Source organism: Candoia aspera, chromosome 11 (assembly GCF_035149785.1).
Source record: "Candoia aspera isolate rCanAsp1 chromosome 11, rCanAsp1.hap2, whole genome shotgun sequence".
Taxonomy (NCBI): domain Eukaryota; kingdom Metazoa; phylum Chordata; class Lepidosauria; order Squamata; family Boidae; genus Candoia; species Candoia aspera.
In genome coordinates, this window is record NC_086163.1 from 18412711 (window position 1) to 18431495 (window position 18785).

At 41.7% G+C, this 18785-nt stretch overlaps 1 protein-coding gene across 2 annotated transcripts in view; it reads right to left on the reverse strand.

Moving 5' to 3' along the window:
- The window catches only part of ZNF423 (zinc finger protein 423), a 239053-nt gene that overhangs the window by 219925 nt on the left and 343 nt on the right, over positions 1-18785 (reverse strand). For both annotated transcript variants that reach the window (XM_063312809.1, XM_063312810.1), the window contains exon 1: positions 18567-18785. This exon is cut by the window's right edge. In XM_063312809.1, the coding sequence (XP_063168879.1) occupies positions 18567-18606 (40 nt within the window). In that variant the 5' untranslated portion in view covers positions 18607-18785. The remainder of the gene's footprint in view (positions 1-18566) is intronic.

Genomic DNA, 18785 nt, shown 5'->3' on the forward strand with positions numbered 1-18785 from the left:
GGAGTACGAAAACAGGTCAGAGGGAAAAGACAAATCCAATGGGCGCCCACAATGGAAGACTTTGCTAGCTGGAGAAGGAACCAGCCAGGACAATTATACTCGGCATGGCCAGATGACCATCTGCCCAATTTCCTGGGCGGCTGTTGTTGCCAGCTCAGTGGGGAATAAACCCAGAAGAGACAGGACTCTGCTGTTTGGAAGAAAGCCATCTGCCTACCCCTTCCCCAGGCTGTCTCTTCTGGCAGGCATGGCAGGGGTAAATTCCTCCAGGACCAGGGAACAAGGATTGATGAGGTGGGGGCAGAGAAAGAGAAGGGCCAGGCAGAGCAAAAGGGCTCAAGTGGGAGACATGGTTGCTTTACTTTACTTTCAGACTGGGTTCCCATGTCTTACTAAGCCCTGATTTAACCATGGCTTATCAAATATACTCTACGGTGTGAACAACCTGCTTAGCCACAAGCCATTTTTTCCAAACCCCAAGGGTTCACACGATATGTTAGGCCATAACTCAACCAATCACTCAATGGATTAGCATGATGTTAGGCAGAACTCTGGCCCGATTTCAGTTCTGGTTTGGAAAAGGCTTGTTTTCCAAAATCAAACCAAGGGTGCAGTTGGAGATGCAATCGCTCTTCCATGTGCTTCCTGCTGTATGTATATTTCTGGAGTCCAAAAAGCTGTCATGGTCTACAAACGCTTGTGCTGTCTTGGCCAAGGGAGACAAGGACACACAGTTTGATTCATGCATCACATGATGCCAAAATGCAATGCATTTCTTTCTGCTTTAGACTGCAGCACCACTGCGGTTTGGAAACCACAATGTATGGCTTCTCCTGTTTTGCCAATCCTTGTTCAATCCCTGTGCAATCCCAGCTTAAGGCATAACGTGACTGCTTTGGAATGGGGCCTGAGTAATGTGTGAACCTGTGCAATATGATTTAGCTTACCTTCAAGCCAGGCCTTTATTTTTACAACAAACCATCATGGTTTAAAAAGATCGTGACTTAACGTCTGGCATGAGGATAACTTAATGCATTCACACAGAGTGCAAAACTGAGTTTTTTAATCACTGCTTATTAAATAAATCATAATTTGCTAGTTGATTCAATAAATCATAAACCACAGCTTGCAAACCAGAAAGGGTTGGTTAGGGTTCACGTAGCTGTACTGTAGTCATTCATTTGTAGGACTAGCATATCCCAGATGCAGAATTCCAGGCAGCCACTAGATAGCAATGAAGAAATACAGAAAAAATTAACTTTCTGCTGCCATCTAATGACTGTTCGGATATCTGAAGCCCAGAGAGGATAGCCCGATTTATTGTAATCTTCCAGGGCTTTCCCACTTTATCTATTTGTTTTCTTTCAACAAAAGGAAAAAAAATGGTAAAAAACTACACAACAGCTTTTGACTGACGGCACTACCTACCAACTGTCTAGAAGGAGTTATTGTAAAGTGAACCAGGCAGGCTTTCCTGTTGAAAGTCATCCAAAATGCCCTATTATATTTTGCGCAAGTCTTGCGGAAGGAAAATCCTAGAGAACAGTGCATGCTTGAGAGACAGAGAGAGAGAGAACAAAGTAGTAATCATGAGCATAACTCCTAAAATTAATTCAATTGGAAAAAAAAAGCTAGATAATTGCAAATGGATAGTTGCAAATGGGCTGAGGGAAAAACACATGTAAAGAAACAAACTTTTGCTGCCTTTTGGAATGGAATAACAAAATGGAAATCATAGTTCTCCCTAGGGTGTTCTTTTCGATGAAAGAACAACATAGCAATAATAAGCATTTATATATGCTTTACATTTTCAAAGCAAGGCAGAAACAGCTATTAATGGGAAATGCAAGCATACATAATGCTAAAATTAATTCATACACTGAATTGCACTCTCTCTAGAAAGTCAGCGTAACAGTTTTCAGAATTAGATTCTGCCATCCCACGTAACAAATTCTAAGTGGGAAAATTAACACACACACACACACAATAACAACAACAGTAACTCTGAATCTCAAAGCCAACTTAACACCACAACCCCACTGAACACAGGCAATTCAATATATATTCATAAAAAGCAAGGCTCTTTAGTTCTTTTAAAAAGATAATGCAGATTTTAGCCCCCGAAAAATTATTACATGGGCAGCCATTACAATCGTATACAAATAAACATTAAATACATGTTTTCCTTTTCTCTGAAAAGGGACACGTTGCTTGTTTGAATGGAAACCAATGAAAAGCAGTTAATCAAACAAAACATTTAAAGTAAGCAAATTAAGCAAATGAAAGTTGCATTTGGGAAGGCAAGTCTACTGGTTTAATTGAAAAGAAGTCTCCTGCTGAATAAGGAAAAAGGATTCTAGAGACGAAGAATGATTGATCATTCCTGTTCACTAAAGTAAACTGACTTAGTTCAGGCACAGACAAGGCAGGAGTGGAGGGTGTATCTAAATTTGAGATGGGACCCCTCTTGAGCAGGGCATGGTGGAAAGTGGATCTCCCATCTGGACTACTACAACACACTCTACATGGGGCTGCCCTTGAGCAGCATTTGGAAGCTTCAGCTGGTGCAGAATGCAGATGCTCAGGTAGTAAATGGTGTCAGGTATTTGGCACATGTAACACCGCTGCTTCATGAGCTGCATTGGTTGCTGGTGTGCTTCTGGGTGCAATTCAAGGTGCTGGTTGTCACCCTGAAAGCCCTCCATGGCTTGGGGCCAGGTTATCTGAGGGACCATCTTCTCCCAGTTGTTTGTACCCATCCAATCTGGTCTGGCAGGATGGGCACGCCAGGTCCCAAGGAATGTTGCCTGGTGGGGACCAGGAGACGTGCCTTTTCTGCCATAGCGTCTGCCCTCTGGAACATCCTCCCTCCTGAGATTAGGATGGCCCCAACCCTGTTGGCTTTTCAAAAGGCCTTGAAGACCTGGCTACATGCCCAGGCCTGGGGTCCCAAGTATGTGAAGGGCCCCATTTCCTGGTTACGTTAACATCTATGGATTATAATATTTTCTCGGCTGCTGTATTTAATTTTTTTATATTGTGATTGCAATTTGGTTTTTAATTGATTTTATGATTGTTCACCACCCAGAGTTATTTGTTTGAGATGGGCAGCCATACAAATTGAATAAGGAAATAAGGAAATCAGGATTTGTCTTTTTTCCCCTGGATTTTTGGTGGCAGGGGAGTTAGGATTTTAAACATTAACTAGATACGTAAAGCTGAGAGTTTAGGTCTACTTCCAGCCTCCAACTTGCAACGTGCCTGTGTGCTCATTCTTGGCAATTGTAAACAGAAGGGATTCTAGGAAGGTGCACACAAAGGTTGGGGGAGGGTGTCACACATAAATTAGGGCATTCTATTACCCCTTCCTCTGCTAAGCCATAAAACTGTGAGCATGTGCCAGTTCTCCCCTTCTTCCAAGCAGGGCAGGGAGGAAAACCCTCGTCCATAGCTTGTTTGGAGCATCATCTGAACACCACCCAAGATTAGGTTGACATCCAGCTGGGACAAACCAGAGAGCAGGGCCACAAGCAAAATTAAATAAACTGCTACCGCACTTGGATAATTCATTTCATTTTAAATAAGCTGTAAACAGATACTTTGTGAACTTTACTGCCAAGTCTAATGACCTTGTGCAATGTGTTAACTTACTTTGAGGTCTTCTCATTTTGTTTCAGGTGATGCTATGATGAGAGGAGGCAAGGGGAATTCTAAGCTGTGCCCAGCTTGGCCACCATTTTGTAAAAGTACTCACTGCAAGTTCTCAAAAATTTGGAAAATGCTTCTGGTTCATTTTACAATAATAAGGCAGAAATGTCAGCTTCTCCTCTAACTGAGAAACAATCAGCTCTCAGCCTCTTGGGGCCCCCAGGCAGGATTTCAATCTTGGGATTGTTATAGATATGATTTGAAGGTCAGAGTTGGAAGTGGCTGGTTTTTTGTTGTCTGTCTCACTTTAATTATGTCTTTTCTGGTATCTGTAATAAAACTAGCTTATCAAAAAGCTATGTTCTTGAACCTCTACAGTAGTTCTTGAACATCTACAGTAGTTCTTGAACCTCTACCATGATCTTTCAACCATGCTTTGCCATGTTACTGGCACTACCATGTTACTTTCAGTAATATATGCCAATAATACCCAATTGTATATCATGACTCCAGGCTATGCTGCAATGTCAATATCATTTCACGGGATGAGGTAGAACAGGCTGAAATTGAACCCTAGCAAGACAGAGTTGCTGTTTGTCTATCAAGATTGTCTTCCAGCCAATGATGACTGTGGGTGGGAAGGTAGCCTCCCTGAGGGAGCAGGTCCTAGACTCATGGCTGCTGTTGAACCGCAGGTGAGGCCATGGCAATGGGGGCCTTTGCCCACCCTTGTAGTCATAACTGGGGTGAGAGGACCTTGCTACAGTCACTCATGCCTTCATCACCACTTGACTACTGCAACATGTTCTACATGGAGCTGCCTTTAAAATCCATCAGGAAGTTTCTTTGGGTGTATGTGAGACCTGCACTGCAGGCTCTACATCGGTTGCCTGTTAGCATCCAGGTGCAATTTAAAGTGCTTCTGTTATCCTATAAAGACCTTTATAGCTTGGTTCCAGGTTGCCTCCATGATTGTATCTCATCCCAAACATTGCAACTGTTTTGGGAGAAGAAACACCATTTTCAGGAGGGGTGTGTATGATACTAAGAAGCATTGTTTGTCAATGGCAGCACCAGCCCTTTAGAATCTCCTCCACTTGAGGTTATGTGACCCCAAGTCCTGGCCACCCTTGAAAGAAGCTGAACCCTGAGCTCTTCTAGAAGATGTTTGGTGGATGGGTAATATAGAAGATGCCACCAGGTAGATGGGTAATATATGTTTTATGTCTTTGGGGAATTATTTTTGTTATTTTGTTATGGTGACAATTTTATTTGGAAGCTGCCAAGACTGATTAAAATGTGGTGGAGTAAAAATCCAATCAATCAGTCAAGGTCTGTCATAATCCCTAGCCACGATGATCACTAGATAAAATAAGAAATGTGACAGTAACATAGAACTTGTTCATTCAAGAAATGAATATAATTGTTATGGTAATCGATACATTACTTTTCAGTGGAATCTTACATTCTTGGGTTCTACTGTATACAATTTGAACATAAAATTATGTTCCCCTTTATTATTGCTACATTTGTTTAGTTTATACTTATGACTAAGGCATACCAAAAGAAATGGACATATGTTAAGAAATATTATCCAAATAAATGCTTTTTTAAAAAGTGTACATCAAGACCTCTCCAAATTTCTATTCTCAGAACTGCTTTGCATGACAAATCACACTCAAACATGACACTGTAATCTGACTTCCACATTTAACGATCAGCCCAATTTTCTTTCAACCGAATGAACAAAGATGTCCTTGAATGAAGATGTACTACAGTCAATAAATTGGTACATCCCAACTACACAATCATTCACAACTTAAAACAAATTAAAATAAGCACTATGGTGTGCTGATTTAGAGCAGTCTTCCTCAGTAGCACTCTCCAGATGTGGTTTGTACATAATGCTAAGCCATAATGGATGGACTCACACAGCACTTTGTTATAAACAATGGCTTCCAAAGATTGAATGTACACAACCCACTAAACTTGCTTTGCTCAACACTCTAGGTGTATGGACTCCAAGAATTCACAACAGTGGCAATGCTGGTTAGGGAATTCAGGTAATTGGCTATATATCTTGAAGATGGCCAAGCTGGGAATGGCTACACTCAACCAAAATTGACTTAACATATCAAACCCTGCAAGTGGTGATGTGCTGTTACAATGCCTTCTCACCAAAGGATCCAGATTATAAATACTTTCTTCTCTGAAAACAAGATCCTTCCAGATGTTCCTTACCAAGGTTTATTGAAAGAAGATAGAATAAAGTGATGGAAATCTCAGCAACTGGATTGCTTCCCCACTTCAATTTCTCTTCCAACTGGATTGCACCCCCCATTCAATTTGTCACCCAACTTCCTATAGCAAAGACTTTCTCAGTCTTTTACTGTAATGGTATGTGGGAAAGACCTTGGGAGACAGGGCAAAGAGACACTATCAAGTCAAATAAGATATTGCACAGCCCACAGCTGGATAGTGGGTGAGGCAAGAGGCTCAGAAGGGACCCACCCTAGTTTCTCAGCCTGTAAAGGAGATGGTGGGAGAATTCTACATTCAGACTTGCAAGATTCTGCGAATGCAGCCTTACAATAAAGTAGAATTAGCTTATCTGGTCTTGTTTCCTGTCTGGTCTACATGGTAAGGCTGACATTTACTCACTGCTCCTGCATGAACTGGAGCAGCAGACGCTCTCTTAACTGATAATGAAGGAGCATCCATATAGTTAAAATGTGGCTACAGCTCAAAAGATACCATTACGCCAGATCTACTGCACATCTCCCATAAATTTACAAGTATGCCTGAAACTAACCTCTGATGCCTCTCTCGTGTAACACAGGTATCATTCTTGGGGCGAATTCCACCATTTCTTTAGATATGTAAAAAAAGAAAAGAAAAAAACCTCCTAAGAGCTTCATGAAAATTGTCTAATGAATTTCCCTGCCACTTGATCAGTCTTCCTATTATAGCCCAAGAACCAGATCACCTGGCACATATGGTCACACAGGCAATGGAAGTTTGCCTGTATTTCTCTAGAGGTGGTCCTCACTTAACAACCACAATTGGGACAGGAATTTTGGTTGCTAAGCAAAGCAGTCATTAAGCAAATCTGACCCGATTTTACAACCTATTTTGTGGTGGCCGTTAAGCGAATCACTGTGGGCGTTAAGCGAACCACATGGTTGTTAAGTGAATCATGCAGTTTCCCATTGATTTAGCTTGCCCGAAGCTAGCTGGAAAGGTAGAAAATGGTGATCACATGACCATGGGATGCTGCGACAGTCATAAATGTGAACTGGTTGCCAAGCACCCAAATTGTAATCACATGACCATGGTGACACCGTGATGGTCCTAACTGTGAGTTCCAGTCATAAGTCTTTTTTTCAGCACCAGCGTAAGTCCAAACGGTCACTAAACAAATGGTTGCTAAGCGAGGACTACTTGTATTGCCTTTCCCAAGCTGCAATTCACATTAATGTTAACATTCAGCCCTTGTTTTAAGCACTGACACAGCTCTCCAAAACACCTGTAAAGCATCTGCCACTTCACCTACCCCCAACCCCAGCTGAACCTTCTGAAATGGAAAATCTTAATACAAATGTTTACCAGGGCCCTGCCCACCCCCCAAGCAAAAACAGAGCCCCCTCTCAGCAGCTTTTCGTCAGCCTAGAGGCAGGGGATTCAGTTCAATACAAAACTGGAGAACAACAGTATGTTTTATTTAATTGGGATCAACAGAAGAGATAAACCTCACAGCAGGACGAATAACAACATTTCAAAAATAATTCATTCCCAGGTAACAAAAGACAAAATTTCAATTACTTTCTTCTTTTTTTTAAGGACTTTACACGTGGAGGTAGTACAACCATCTCACGGGTGGGGGGAACTATGTTAACGTATCACATACAATTAATTGAAGGCACTTAAGAAGCATCACGTACCATTCAGCTGTTGTACCGTTTAGCTCCAACACTTGGCTTTCTAAGCAAATTGCACCCAAAAAGAAGCTTAGCTGGATTTGCATGCTGCAATAAACTATAGTTTGCTAAATTTAGCACAAATTGTTATTTAACAAATAAGCCACAACTGGCTGGGTTCACTTTTTGTATGAAGCTATAAGCCATGATTTGCACACCACAATAGCTGGGGTTGCACAAGATGTTAACCCAAAGCCAAATACTTTGAAGTTTTGAATGGAAGCTCTTCAGCTGCAAAGCTCTGTCCTATTGTTCTCTGTTCAGACCTGTGAATGGTTTTGGCATGATACAGTAAAATAAAATATTAGAAGGATCTAGCTAAGACCTTTGAAGATCTCTCACCACAGGGCAAGAATTACTAGGTTAGGAGACCAAACATCTAATTTAGTTCAGTATAAGGCAGATCCATATCTTCAAGTTCACAGACAGTTGTTTTAAAAGAAGGTCATATATTAACAACTCCTTCAGAGGCCTCATCCAGACCAATATATCTGAGATACATGCAGTACATGGTTGAAACACATGGCGAATACTTGTAAGCCACCCCAGGCAAACAAATATTGTCTGCAAGCTCACAAAATCTAAGCTGAAACACTTGTTTAACAAGGAGACAGGTAACATCCTTTACCCATTGTTACCCTTCTTTGACCATATTTGGTGGCTTATCATGCCCTCTAGCTCTGGAAGGATAGCCATTTTTAGGTTTCTGGAAATAGGGATCTCAAATCTATTTCAAACCTTGGATACCTATTTAGTTCCAATAGAAGAGAATATCTGTGGCTCAGGGCTGAATGGTGGAGTTCTTGGTGTTCTCTGAATTTGGTTGTTTGCTTATTGCACTGATGATGTTACCTAGCTGGGTACTGAAACGTCTGCAAGCAAGCAACCAAGCTCAGAGAGCACCAGGAATTCCACATATTTAGTTTTCAGAATCCAAAATGATCACCCTTTCAGGTTCCAACAAGAAGTCATAAACCCTGGTTTAAGGGGTGTGTGCACCAGAAGGTAAAATGGCCACATACACTGTCCTTTACTAATGTATCTTCCTTAGTTTCTGTCTTCAGACACTGGAAGCAAACATACCTCGGTCTGTCTTCTTCTGAAGTCTCCTATGACACTTGCTCTCTATTACTCAACTTGCTAGAGCTAAGCAATGTGGATTTCCATGAGTGGAGAAAGAAAGAAGGCCAGACTTGTAGCCACGTTCATTCCCAAACGTCAAAGTTGAAAATTATGCAGCACAATAGTGACTACACAGCTCTACCATACCACACCAACAAATGGGGTACAAATATCCTCCATTACACAGATCTTCTACTTTAAGATCCTTAATCCCCCTCAACTCTGGAATCCCAATTATATATTAAACATTATAAGAACATCAGAGAAGAAGTGGAGGAAGAGGAAGAGGATTATTATTAGTTTCAGGGTTCCTTTTAATTCATCTCTTCCCTCTGTTGCTGTCCAGATTATGATATTTAAAGGTATATTATTCAGGAATCTGAAGGTCCCAAGTTTTTGCTATGATTGATAGCTATTCACAGATCGACCTTCTTATTAATTGGTTTAATCCACTCTTAGGCCAAAAGCCATGCTATTTGGGAATTGTGGGAGTTGAAATCCAACATATTTGGAAGGCAACAGGTCAACCAACCAAACCAAGAAAAACTAACACTCTTCCACCGAAGTCAGACAGACAGATGGTTATGACAAACCAGGATAACTCTGCATTAGCCAAACACTTTGTGTTGAGTCTTGTTCAGGCAGAACCATACACAGACCAGGTTCACACACTATATTAAGCAATGGTTTAAAAGAAAAGTTGGTTGTTGAAGAAGCTATCATAGCTGGGTTCATGCTATGCGAATAAAGCATATGTTACAAATTGCAGCGGTTGAGTGGACACAACAGCGCCCAAAGCAAACAACAAACATGGAGTCTTAACCCCATGTGATTTTCCATATTTGGCAAGTAAAAGCCATTTTCAAATGGAGGACCTTTTTTAATTATATAAATGAAACAAGAATTACCAAGCACACAATAAAACGATGCAATTTATGTTCCCCTGAGATTATTCATTTTACTTATAGGTTAATTAAGTTTATATTCTATCCATCAGTCGGGTGAGTCCAAAAGCTTCATTAGCCTCACATCAACTCTGTTACAAACAAGGAAGACACATATACAAAGCCTCCTTCACTTTTTTTTTCCTATACCCAATTGAAATGTGGCGCGAACATCTGTTTTCACTTCAAGACATTAATTTTCAATTATTGAAGAGAAACAAAATAAATCCTGACAAATTACTGGGAACTGTGGAATCTTTTGTCTATTAGCTTAGAACAGTAATTTAGAAATCCCACAATTAACATTCCCAATGAGGGAGTGTTCCACCGGATACTTGTTATTTAAGGCAATTTGGTGGTGACTGATGCTTTCTCTGCTACCATCATTACACACAAATTTTTAGAACACAGGCAGGATTAGGGGGGGGGGAAAAACCCTGCATCCTCTGCTAGCAATTCGCTGCAAGATCTTTTTCCCTCTCTCTCTCTCAGCAAGGGAGGGGAAAAAAAATAAGCATCTTGACTCATAGACTGTTTGATTTATAAATCTATGCCAACTCCACAAACTTGCCCTTGAAAATCGCTCTTTCCCTTCCTTTACCCCCCCCCACACTTTTAAATATGTGCTCCTTAAAAACAAGAGGAATTATCTCAGGTAAAGGAAAATTAAAAGCATGCCACACATAAACGACAAATTCCAGCTAATAAGCTCATATGCTGCTGACTCCCTCCTGCTGCAAAGCCCCAAAGGGAAACTTCCCACAACTCTCCCTGGTAGCGAAAATAAGACAATGGAACCTACAAATCTGGAATTTCTTACCTAGCCGGTGAGCATGCTTTCAACGTGTGGTGGGGCACAGAAAGCCTCTCACCTCTGCCCACCACTGCATCCAGAACTAACACTGTGTGGATTATTTTCCAATTGCAAATTTAATTTACTATATTCAGAAAGGGGAGGGTTGTAATTTCAGCCCCTGCAATCAGAATACCCAAGATTTTTAATGTGCTGCAAATCTTTAAAAGTGGGAGAGATTACTGAAGAACCATCAGTGAACGAAAATAAATAAATAAATATAGACAAACAAATAAATAAATAAAAGCAGGGAGGTAGATAATAGATAGACAGACAGAGACATTTTTTCTAGTAGCTTCAATATTCTTAGCCACCAATTGCAGAGGAAAGCCAACTGGGTGAGGAAAACAAGAAGGGAAAATTATATCTTAAAAAAAAAAGATAAAAGACGCTGTTACTTCCACCGTCAACTCCGCCACTGAGCTTCGACATTGTATAATTGACTTTGTGAGCAGAACAACAGCAGTATAACAAAGAAAATGTCAGTATTTCTACAGCGCTAATCTATATCACTAGGAGGGCCTCCTGCTGTCAGTTAGAGCTGACAATACAATAGCTTTCCAAAGGATATTACGATCATGCTTTCATACTTGACATCAATCAAGACAAAAAGAAAGTCTTTCCAGAAGACATTAAAAAATCAAGCTCTGCCCACAGAGATAGATGAAACACCGTTTCTTTACATGTAATCGTTCTGAGCAATCAGTTAATTGGGAAAGAGCAACTGATGACGTTTTGATCATCATCATCTCTATTATTATTGCTTTGCATATATTGAAGCAGGAAACCACCTAAGTCGACAGTTTTCAGGGAGAGGCAAAAGCTAACAGCCCCTCTTTTGTTTTTTCTTTGAGGCAAGTAGGCTGTAAATCAAAACTTTCTATGAGCATATTTTGCCAAGCCCCCCACCCAAAATTAAAAATCCAAAGTGACAATCTGCATTTCAGGCACAATAACAAATCTGAGCTTTATCAGTTTGTTTCCTTTCCTTCTTTCCTTCCTCCCTTCCTCTCTTTTTTCCTTCCTTCCTTCTTTCCTTCCTCTCTTTTTTCCTTCCTTCCTTCCTCTGTAAAATACTTGGGTTCCCAACATGCAACTTCATCCACCCAAAACACCACTACAACCTGAAATCAATACATAAAGCTGTCTATCTTGGATTTAAAATCAACTAACTCCATCTGATTTCCCTCCAACTTTACATGTGGAAGAATTTCAATGTTTGGGGGGGGCGAATCACATGTAACATTCAGTAAAAAAGGTTTTAATTGACTTTCATATTTAAGTGAGTTGCAACAACCTAAAGCAATCAAGGATATGAATTCAGAAAAAGTATTCAGGAATAATGTCAACAGCCTACAGTATAAGATTGGGCAGGTAATACAAATTCCAAAATGTTTTTCCAGTAAAGACTCTGTTGAGGGACATTTTGAGATCTCAATTCATCCAGTAACTAGTTTGATCCAAAATTGCAACTGATTTTAATTACACCTTCTTTCAAGGTGTAATTTAAACTTTTGGTTGGTTGCATAGACCATTGCTAATATCATAAACGATTTATCACTCTGTGGCTTTCAATCCAAATTCCTTTCAGGGGGAAAAACAGCAAACTACCAAATAATGCAATAGTTATGCTCACAGCTATACTGCAAATCTAAATCTAAAATAATGCTATCTGCATAATGAGTAAGTGGTGTTGACCAAGCTTGGACATATGCTTGCAAATAAAATTTAATGGAAAAACTATTGTTTTCAAAATTACTGCATATTAATACACTGACAAAATACATCAGCCTTTTACTGCCAATAAAAGTATAGGAAGGCAACCTACAAACAGCAGCCTAAACTAGAGAAAAGGTAGGATATAAATCTAGCAAACAAATAAATACACACGCATACACACCCAAAAAACCCACATTGTTAATGTAAGTCAACATATTCAATTTTAAAACTTTTAAGGAAATATTTCCATAGCTATCAGTTTAAATGAATGCATACTGATACTACAATTACTGCATCTATCAGCCTGAATGAATATACTGGAAGAAAATGGGATCCTAGTTATGAACAGTTACTTAATGCATAACATCAATAGGGATGATTAAGTCATTTCACACAATTTTTAAAAAGAGATATCACCAGCATTTTTAGATTTCTGCTCTGAGCTATCTTTGCTCTTTCCCTGACACATGCAACCTGCATCTTCAACTATAACTGTGTTCTTTATAATATCTGAAAAGCAAAAGCACAGGAAGAAATGAGGAAACTCCCTGTTATTACGCTAATACCTAAATTGCAAAATTGGCCAGACAGAGTATTTTAAGCAAGGTAACACACCAGAGGTATGCATTTGAAGCAACCACTGTAATTTAAAGTTATTTTCTGCCTGTCTTAGGTCAGAGAACCTGTGACCTTAGAATTCCTTATTTATTGCATTTCAATTATTTCCATGGAAACATGGACCGTGGCAACCAATTAGACTGCCAGCTGCCAGGGTCTCAACATCATCTGATAGGGTTTTTTTTTTTCTCAAATAAACAAGTTCTGAAGATTTCTTTTCCTACCCACATAAAAAATCCACCAAAACAGAACCCAATCTTTCATTATTTCTATCCAGTGACATTTCAAGACAAAATTTAGCAAGTTAGCAGTGGCACAGAAGCTGGCAACATCCAGAAGATCTTCTGATCATCCAGCAATTCACCTTCACTGGAAAAGGGTCTGATGCCACTGTTTCAGTTGCAAAATAATGGTCAAGACTCACTCCTGGGTATTGGAAAAGGTACAGGGGTACAGAAAAACATCTGAACCAAGATCAGAAGAGAGGTCACAATCCAAAAGAAGAGAAACAAGCATTTTATTTGGCTTTTCCAACCCATTAGTGATTACCTGAGGGGGAAAAATATTTATTTTTATTTATTTATCATATTTTTCCACCGCCCATCTCGAAGACGACTCTGGACTTGTATTGAAAGAGGAGGAAGTGTTTTTGAAAAGTCAAGGTCCCATCCTCTAGAGGTGGAATCCTCATGCTTAATAGAGCTGTCCCCTTCCAACAGCTCCATTATCTGGTTTCAGGTAAGCTTGACACCCCTCCCAAAACATGCAACTGAAATTATTGTTGCTTACTTCTTCCCTTGTTTCCTCCTCCACTCTCAGGGCTTGATATATTTCTTCTATTAAGTACTTCTGCAGTTTCCTTAGCAAGCCTATCTGGATTGCAATGGTCCATAAAACCATCCTGTTAAGCTGACAGAGCTGAGAGGCTCAAACACACTATCTGTCCATAAAAGATACCTTCTCCCTTTTATAATACCTTCAATGCACATTTTATAGCAAAAATCCTGACTCACCAGGAGAAAATTCAAGAAGCCTTCTATCTCTGCCATGTATCTTTTCAAAAACCAGGTCCTCCTTATTAGTAAAATTAACAGCTCCTACAATTATTAATTTCATTCATTCAAATGAAGTTTTAAAAGTTTTTTTAAATTTTCCAGGGAAAGCTATTCCCTTTATTTCTAATAACTTGTTACAATTGTTCTAATTAACAAAAAAAATGGTAAAGTCTCAAAGTTTACAAATAGTTGGAGAACAAGGTGCCAAATGTATGGATGCAGTTCATACAATCAGGTACCACCCTGGAAAATGATGTTCATTTTACAGGCTGTTTTCTTCCTTTGAAGGTGGGGGAGAGCAGTCCATGAACAAACATTTTTTCATTTGGGAAATGACTGTGTAGCAGATAAAGAGAAGGGGAGAAAAAGGAAACCTTTAACAGGATATTTTGCTACTACTGTACTTCAGTTTCCACATATTACACACTTCCATCTTCCAAATATAGATTTTTTTTTACTTTTAAAAATATCTTAAAGCTATTCTGCAGTAGTAAAAGAAAGGTTACACATACAGAAAAAATGTTTATATTATTATTATAATTTGTATGCTGACTCTGCACACCAAGCAGTTCGAAAACATGCAAATGTGAGTAGATTAATTGGTACCGCTTCGGCGGGAAGGTAACGGCGTTCCGTGAGTCATACTGGCCACATGACCCGGAAGTGTCTATGACAATGCCGGCTCCAAGGCTTTGAAACGGAGATGAGCACCGCCCCCTAGAGTCGGACACGACTGGACTTTACGTCAAGGGAAACCTTTACCTTTACCTATGCTGACTCTCAACTACTCTGGGCAGCATACAAACCATTTAAACCATTCCTCCCTCCCAAAAAATCCATGTAAAATATAATGCCCAAGACACACTAAAACAAGACCACCACCACCTATCTTTATTTATTCAGGTTCAACATGGCTTACTCTCTAATACGTCTGTTTTCTGCCTGATGCGCCACAAAATATAAATCTATTATCTTAGAGTTGATGAATCCAACATGAAGAGATAGAAAGTTCAGTGACTTTTATTCCATGTGTATGGTACAGAGTTGCAACTCTGTACGTACTTAGCTGGAAAAAGTATTCATGAGCGCTATGAGCTGTTCCTCTGAACAGGATAGGATCAACTTCTGAGCCCTAAACATCACTCAGTTGCTAACTTTTACCACTATCATGGTAACAAGCCTGACGACCAAATCCATGGGCACCACTCAAGGAAGGCACAACGCAGGCCCACCACAGGTTCCAAATCACAGATGGACACTCAGCTGTGCTACAGTTTCAGCTGAATATGGAAAAATGTTCAGCAATCTTCAACAGCAGCTTTCTTATGTCTGTATTTGAACTAAACTGGAATTGGGGTTGGGTTGATGAGGATGGAGAAATATGAGCCAGTGAGCAGTTGTTATACCACAGTTCACCTTCTAGATCTATTAACACGAGTGACCTTGGGTTTTGATGCCAACACTCTTGAAACACCATCAAATCAGGATAAACATCTGCACAAACCATTGGCCACAGAGATGTCAGGTAGCCTGGTAAATAACCAAACATATTTATACCTTCTTCCTACGTTCTTAGAGTTTCCTATTTAGTTAGATAGTTAGTTAGTTGTTTGATTTCTATAGCCTCCCATCTCAACAAGTGACTCTTCCTATCAGTGCAACTCAGCTGTTAGTTTAGTTATTCAATACAGCATCTGTCTTTACAGACCAACTCTTAGTCTGGTGCAAGTACAAGACTTGTAATAAAATAGCCCAATGCTCCTCACATTTGATCCTTTAGGGCTGCAACCCTATACCTTGAGCAGACAGCTCTCTTCCCCCAAAAAAGGTAAGGAAATGAAATAAGGAAAATGAAGAAATATGGGTCATAGATACAAATTTTCAGATTGCCTATGTTTCCATACCCATTCTATAACCAGTTTCAAATTCTTCCCCTGTCCATCTTTTTTTGTTGTTGTTGCTGTTGTTCCACAAACTCTTCATCTTTTATTTCAGGTGCCTGCCTTCAGCAACAGGGACAAAAAAAATTAAATTAAAAATGTGGCACAGGCCAGCAGCTCTTCCAAAAGCTGAATCACAAATCCCATCCTCTTTGAATGTGGGATGGAAAAAGGCCTAAGATAGTCAATACCCTGTACTTAAGGCCAAGGGTTGCATATTAAGTAGAAGAAGAAAAAAAACCACACACACACACACACACACACACACAAAGCTCCTTTTGCCAAGGGCACTCAAGCCCTTAAAATGGATGATGGGGAAAATACATATCAAGTACCTTTATTATTTATGGAATAATGAAGTAGACTTCCAAACACAGCTACACCCATATACAAGCATCTACTTCCTAATTACAACACAACCCTCCCATTTTTAGAAGACTGTTAAGTTGCAACTCACTTAATAATTTTTAAAAAGTTGTGAACCAATTCTTCTTAATTCTCTGCAAGGAAAAAAATGAAGAAGGGTGGGGGGGAAGAAGGGAAGGGAAGCTTCCAGAATGATGGGGGGGGGAGGGTATCAAATCACATTCTCATAAAAAAATTGAATTAACCTGCTCACAGCCAGGAATAAAACCTTCTGGTGGCAGCAATTTAAAAAAAAAAGCTGGAGAGTAAGCCATTATTTTACTCTCCTGGCTACATAGAAATCATTTGCCATTAGCTGCCAACAGAATGTCACCAGGCAGCCCTGGGGGGGCAATGGAGCAAGCTTGGTCTGCAACTTATTATAAAGCTGCTTTTGTTAAAAGAGGATGTAACTTTCCTTCGGGAGTGAAGGGAGAGGCAACACAGAACCATTGGCAAATTCCACTGAGGAGAGACCCAGAGAGGTGTGGGTTTGGGAAAGCAGATGGTTTCAGTTTCCCCAGCTAGCAAAACTAGGAGTGAAACCCACAAGGAGGCCCTTCAACCCGCTTCAGAGATTTGTTACGGGATCTCTCTCTGTCGAGGTGGGATGAGTGAGATCCTGGGAAATCCGTATCAAAACCTGCTGAGTGTGTCCCAGATTGGAAGAATCGCATTCTTGGAACCATTTCACAAGGACCCAGCAAACTCACAGCTTCCCAACTCTGTAATAACTTCCAAGCTCAACCATGGCACCCTTTCCACATTCTGCCAGAAAACTGGCTCTGGAGTGAGCAAATGTATTAAGTCCTGCCCCCAAACTACACTATGGGCAGTAAACATCACATCGCTCTCACTGATCTGTCTCTGGAACCTATTGAGTTACAGCTACTGGGTGCCTAGCAGGAGGACTCTCTTCAATAGTAGATGGAACTGACTTTGTTGAAGCTTCATCCCCATTTTAAAGATCTACCCCAGGCCACCAAGTCTCCCTCCAGTGAAGGTTTGCCCTGGAGGCTTATCTGTTTTCGAAATATTTTGGATGGAAGCCACTTTGACAACTAGAAGGTGCCCCTTCTACAACTAGACCTTGATCATTTGCTACTCAGAAGCGGATCCATTCCGTCACAAACGGCAGCTGGCTACGAGCCACACCGACAGGCCTCGTGCTCTGGAAAGCGTTGCGGAGACACATGGAACTGCTCTGGAGTAAGATACACTTACCCCAATCAGAAGCCATCTCCAGTTATTATCAAAGTCCCTTGAAAGTTTGCACAGCTCTCGAGAGTCAAGACAGTCTGCTTCTCATAACCTGGTTTGCCAGTGAGTAAACCCTCCAATTTCACCAGAAAACTGGGAAAGGAAAGGAATGAAGATTCCACTCCCTGTCAAACCCAGGTCTGAAATCTGAAATGTATAGGACAGTAAATATTTGGGGCAGGGGCTGAACGCCCCCTTGCAATATCCATAAACAAAGCTTTTCCAGTAGAGCAGCAAGGCAGGTCTACTGGACGCCTCTTCAAGGAGGCTTCCTATCAAAAGCCTACACACTTTATTTGTTTGGTCATTTTTCATGGCCTGGGGGGCCCTCGGTCTCTGCCTTCAACCCAGAAGACGCAGAAGAGCTCCTTCCTCACAGCCTGCTTGGAAGTTTTCTTATTCCCCCTTTCCAGCTCGCTCCCTATGATTCACAGCTGGTGCAGGCAACCTGGAACTCTCCAGATGTTTGGGCCATCTCCCATAATCCCTTGCTATCATCCACGCTGGCAGATGCTGGTGGGAGTCACGGTCCAAAAACACCCCCACCCCAGCGCCGGAGGGCACTGGCTCTTCTGGAGCTGGGGGGCGGGGGGGGGTTGCCCTGCCGAGAAGGGCCAGCCGGCCTCGCTCGGACTCGCGGCCACCGCCACCCCGCAGCGCCGAGGAGCAAGGGAGGAACTGGCCACGCCTGGATGTGCGCAGCCGGGCCAGCCCCCCTCCACGGCCACCTCGCTCCAAGCCAGGCGCTGCCCCTTCCTGGACGGCCGCCGCGCCGCCGAAGGGAGGCGGCGCAGAGACCCGCAGGACGGGGGACGCCGGCCGAGGAGCGGGCGAGGGAAGAGGCGGGGGGGGGGGGGGCGGGGAAAGGAAAGCGGTGCCAAACTCGCAATCCCCGCCGCGGTGGCCCCAACCCCTGATTGGTCACGAGGCAGGGGCGGCGGGGCGGGCGCTCGCGGGGCCGCTTCCCGAAGCTGGCGGCAGGGCGCCCGGCTCGGAGCTGACTCGGGCGCGCGGCGCCGACGTACCTTTCACCGAGCGCGGCTTGGCTTGCTTCCTGCGGGACATTTCCACTCCGGCTACTTAATGGGCTTGCTCTCTTTTCTTTCTTCCTTCCTTCCTTCCTTTTCTTCCTTTCCTCCTCTTGCTCTTCTTTCTCTCCCCTCCTCTTTCGCTTCCTGCGCCTCTCCGGGTGTCTCGCGCCCCCCTTCCTTCTTTTCCCACTTGGAAACTTTGTCCACCGGCGG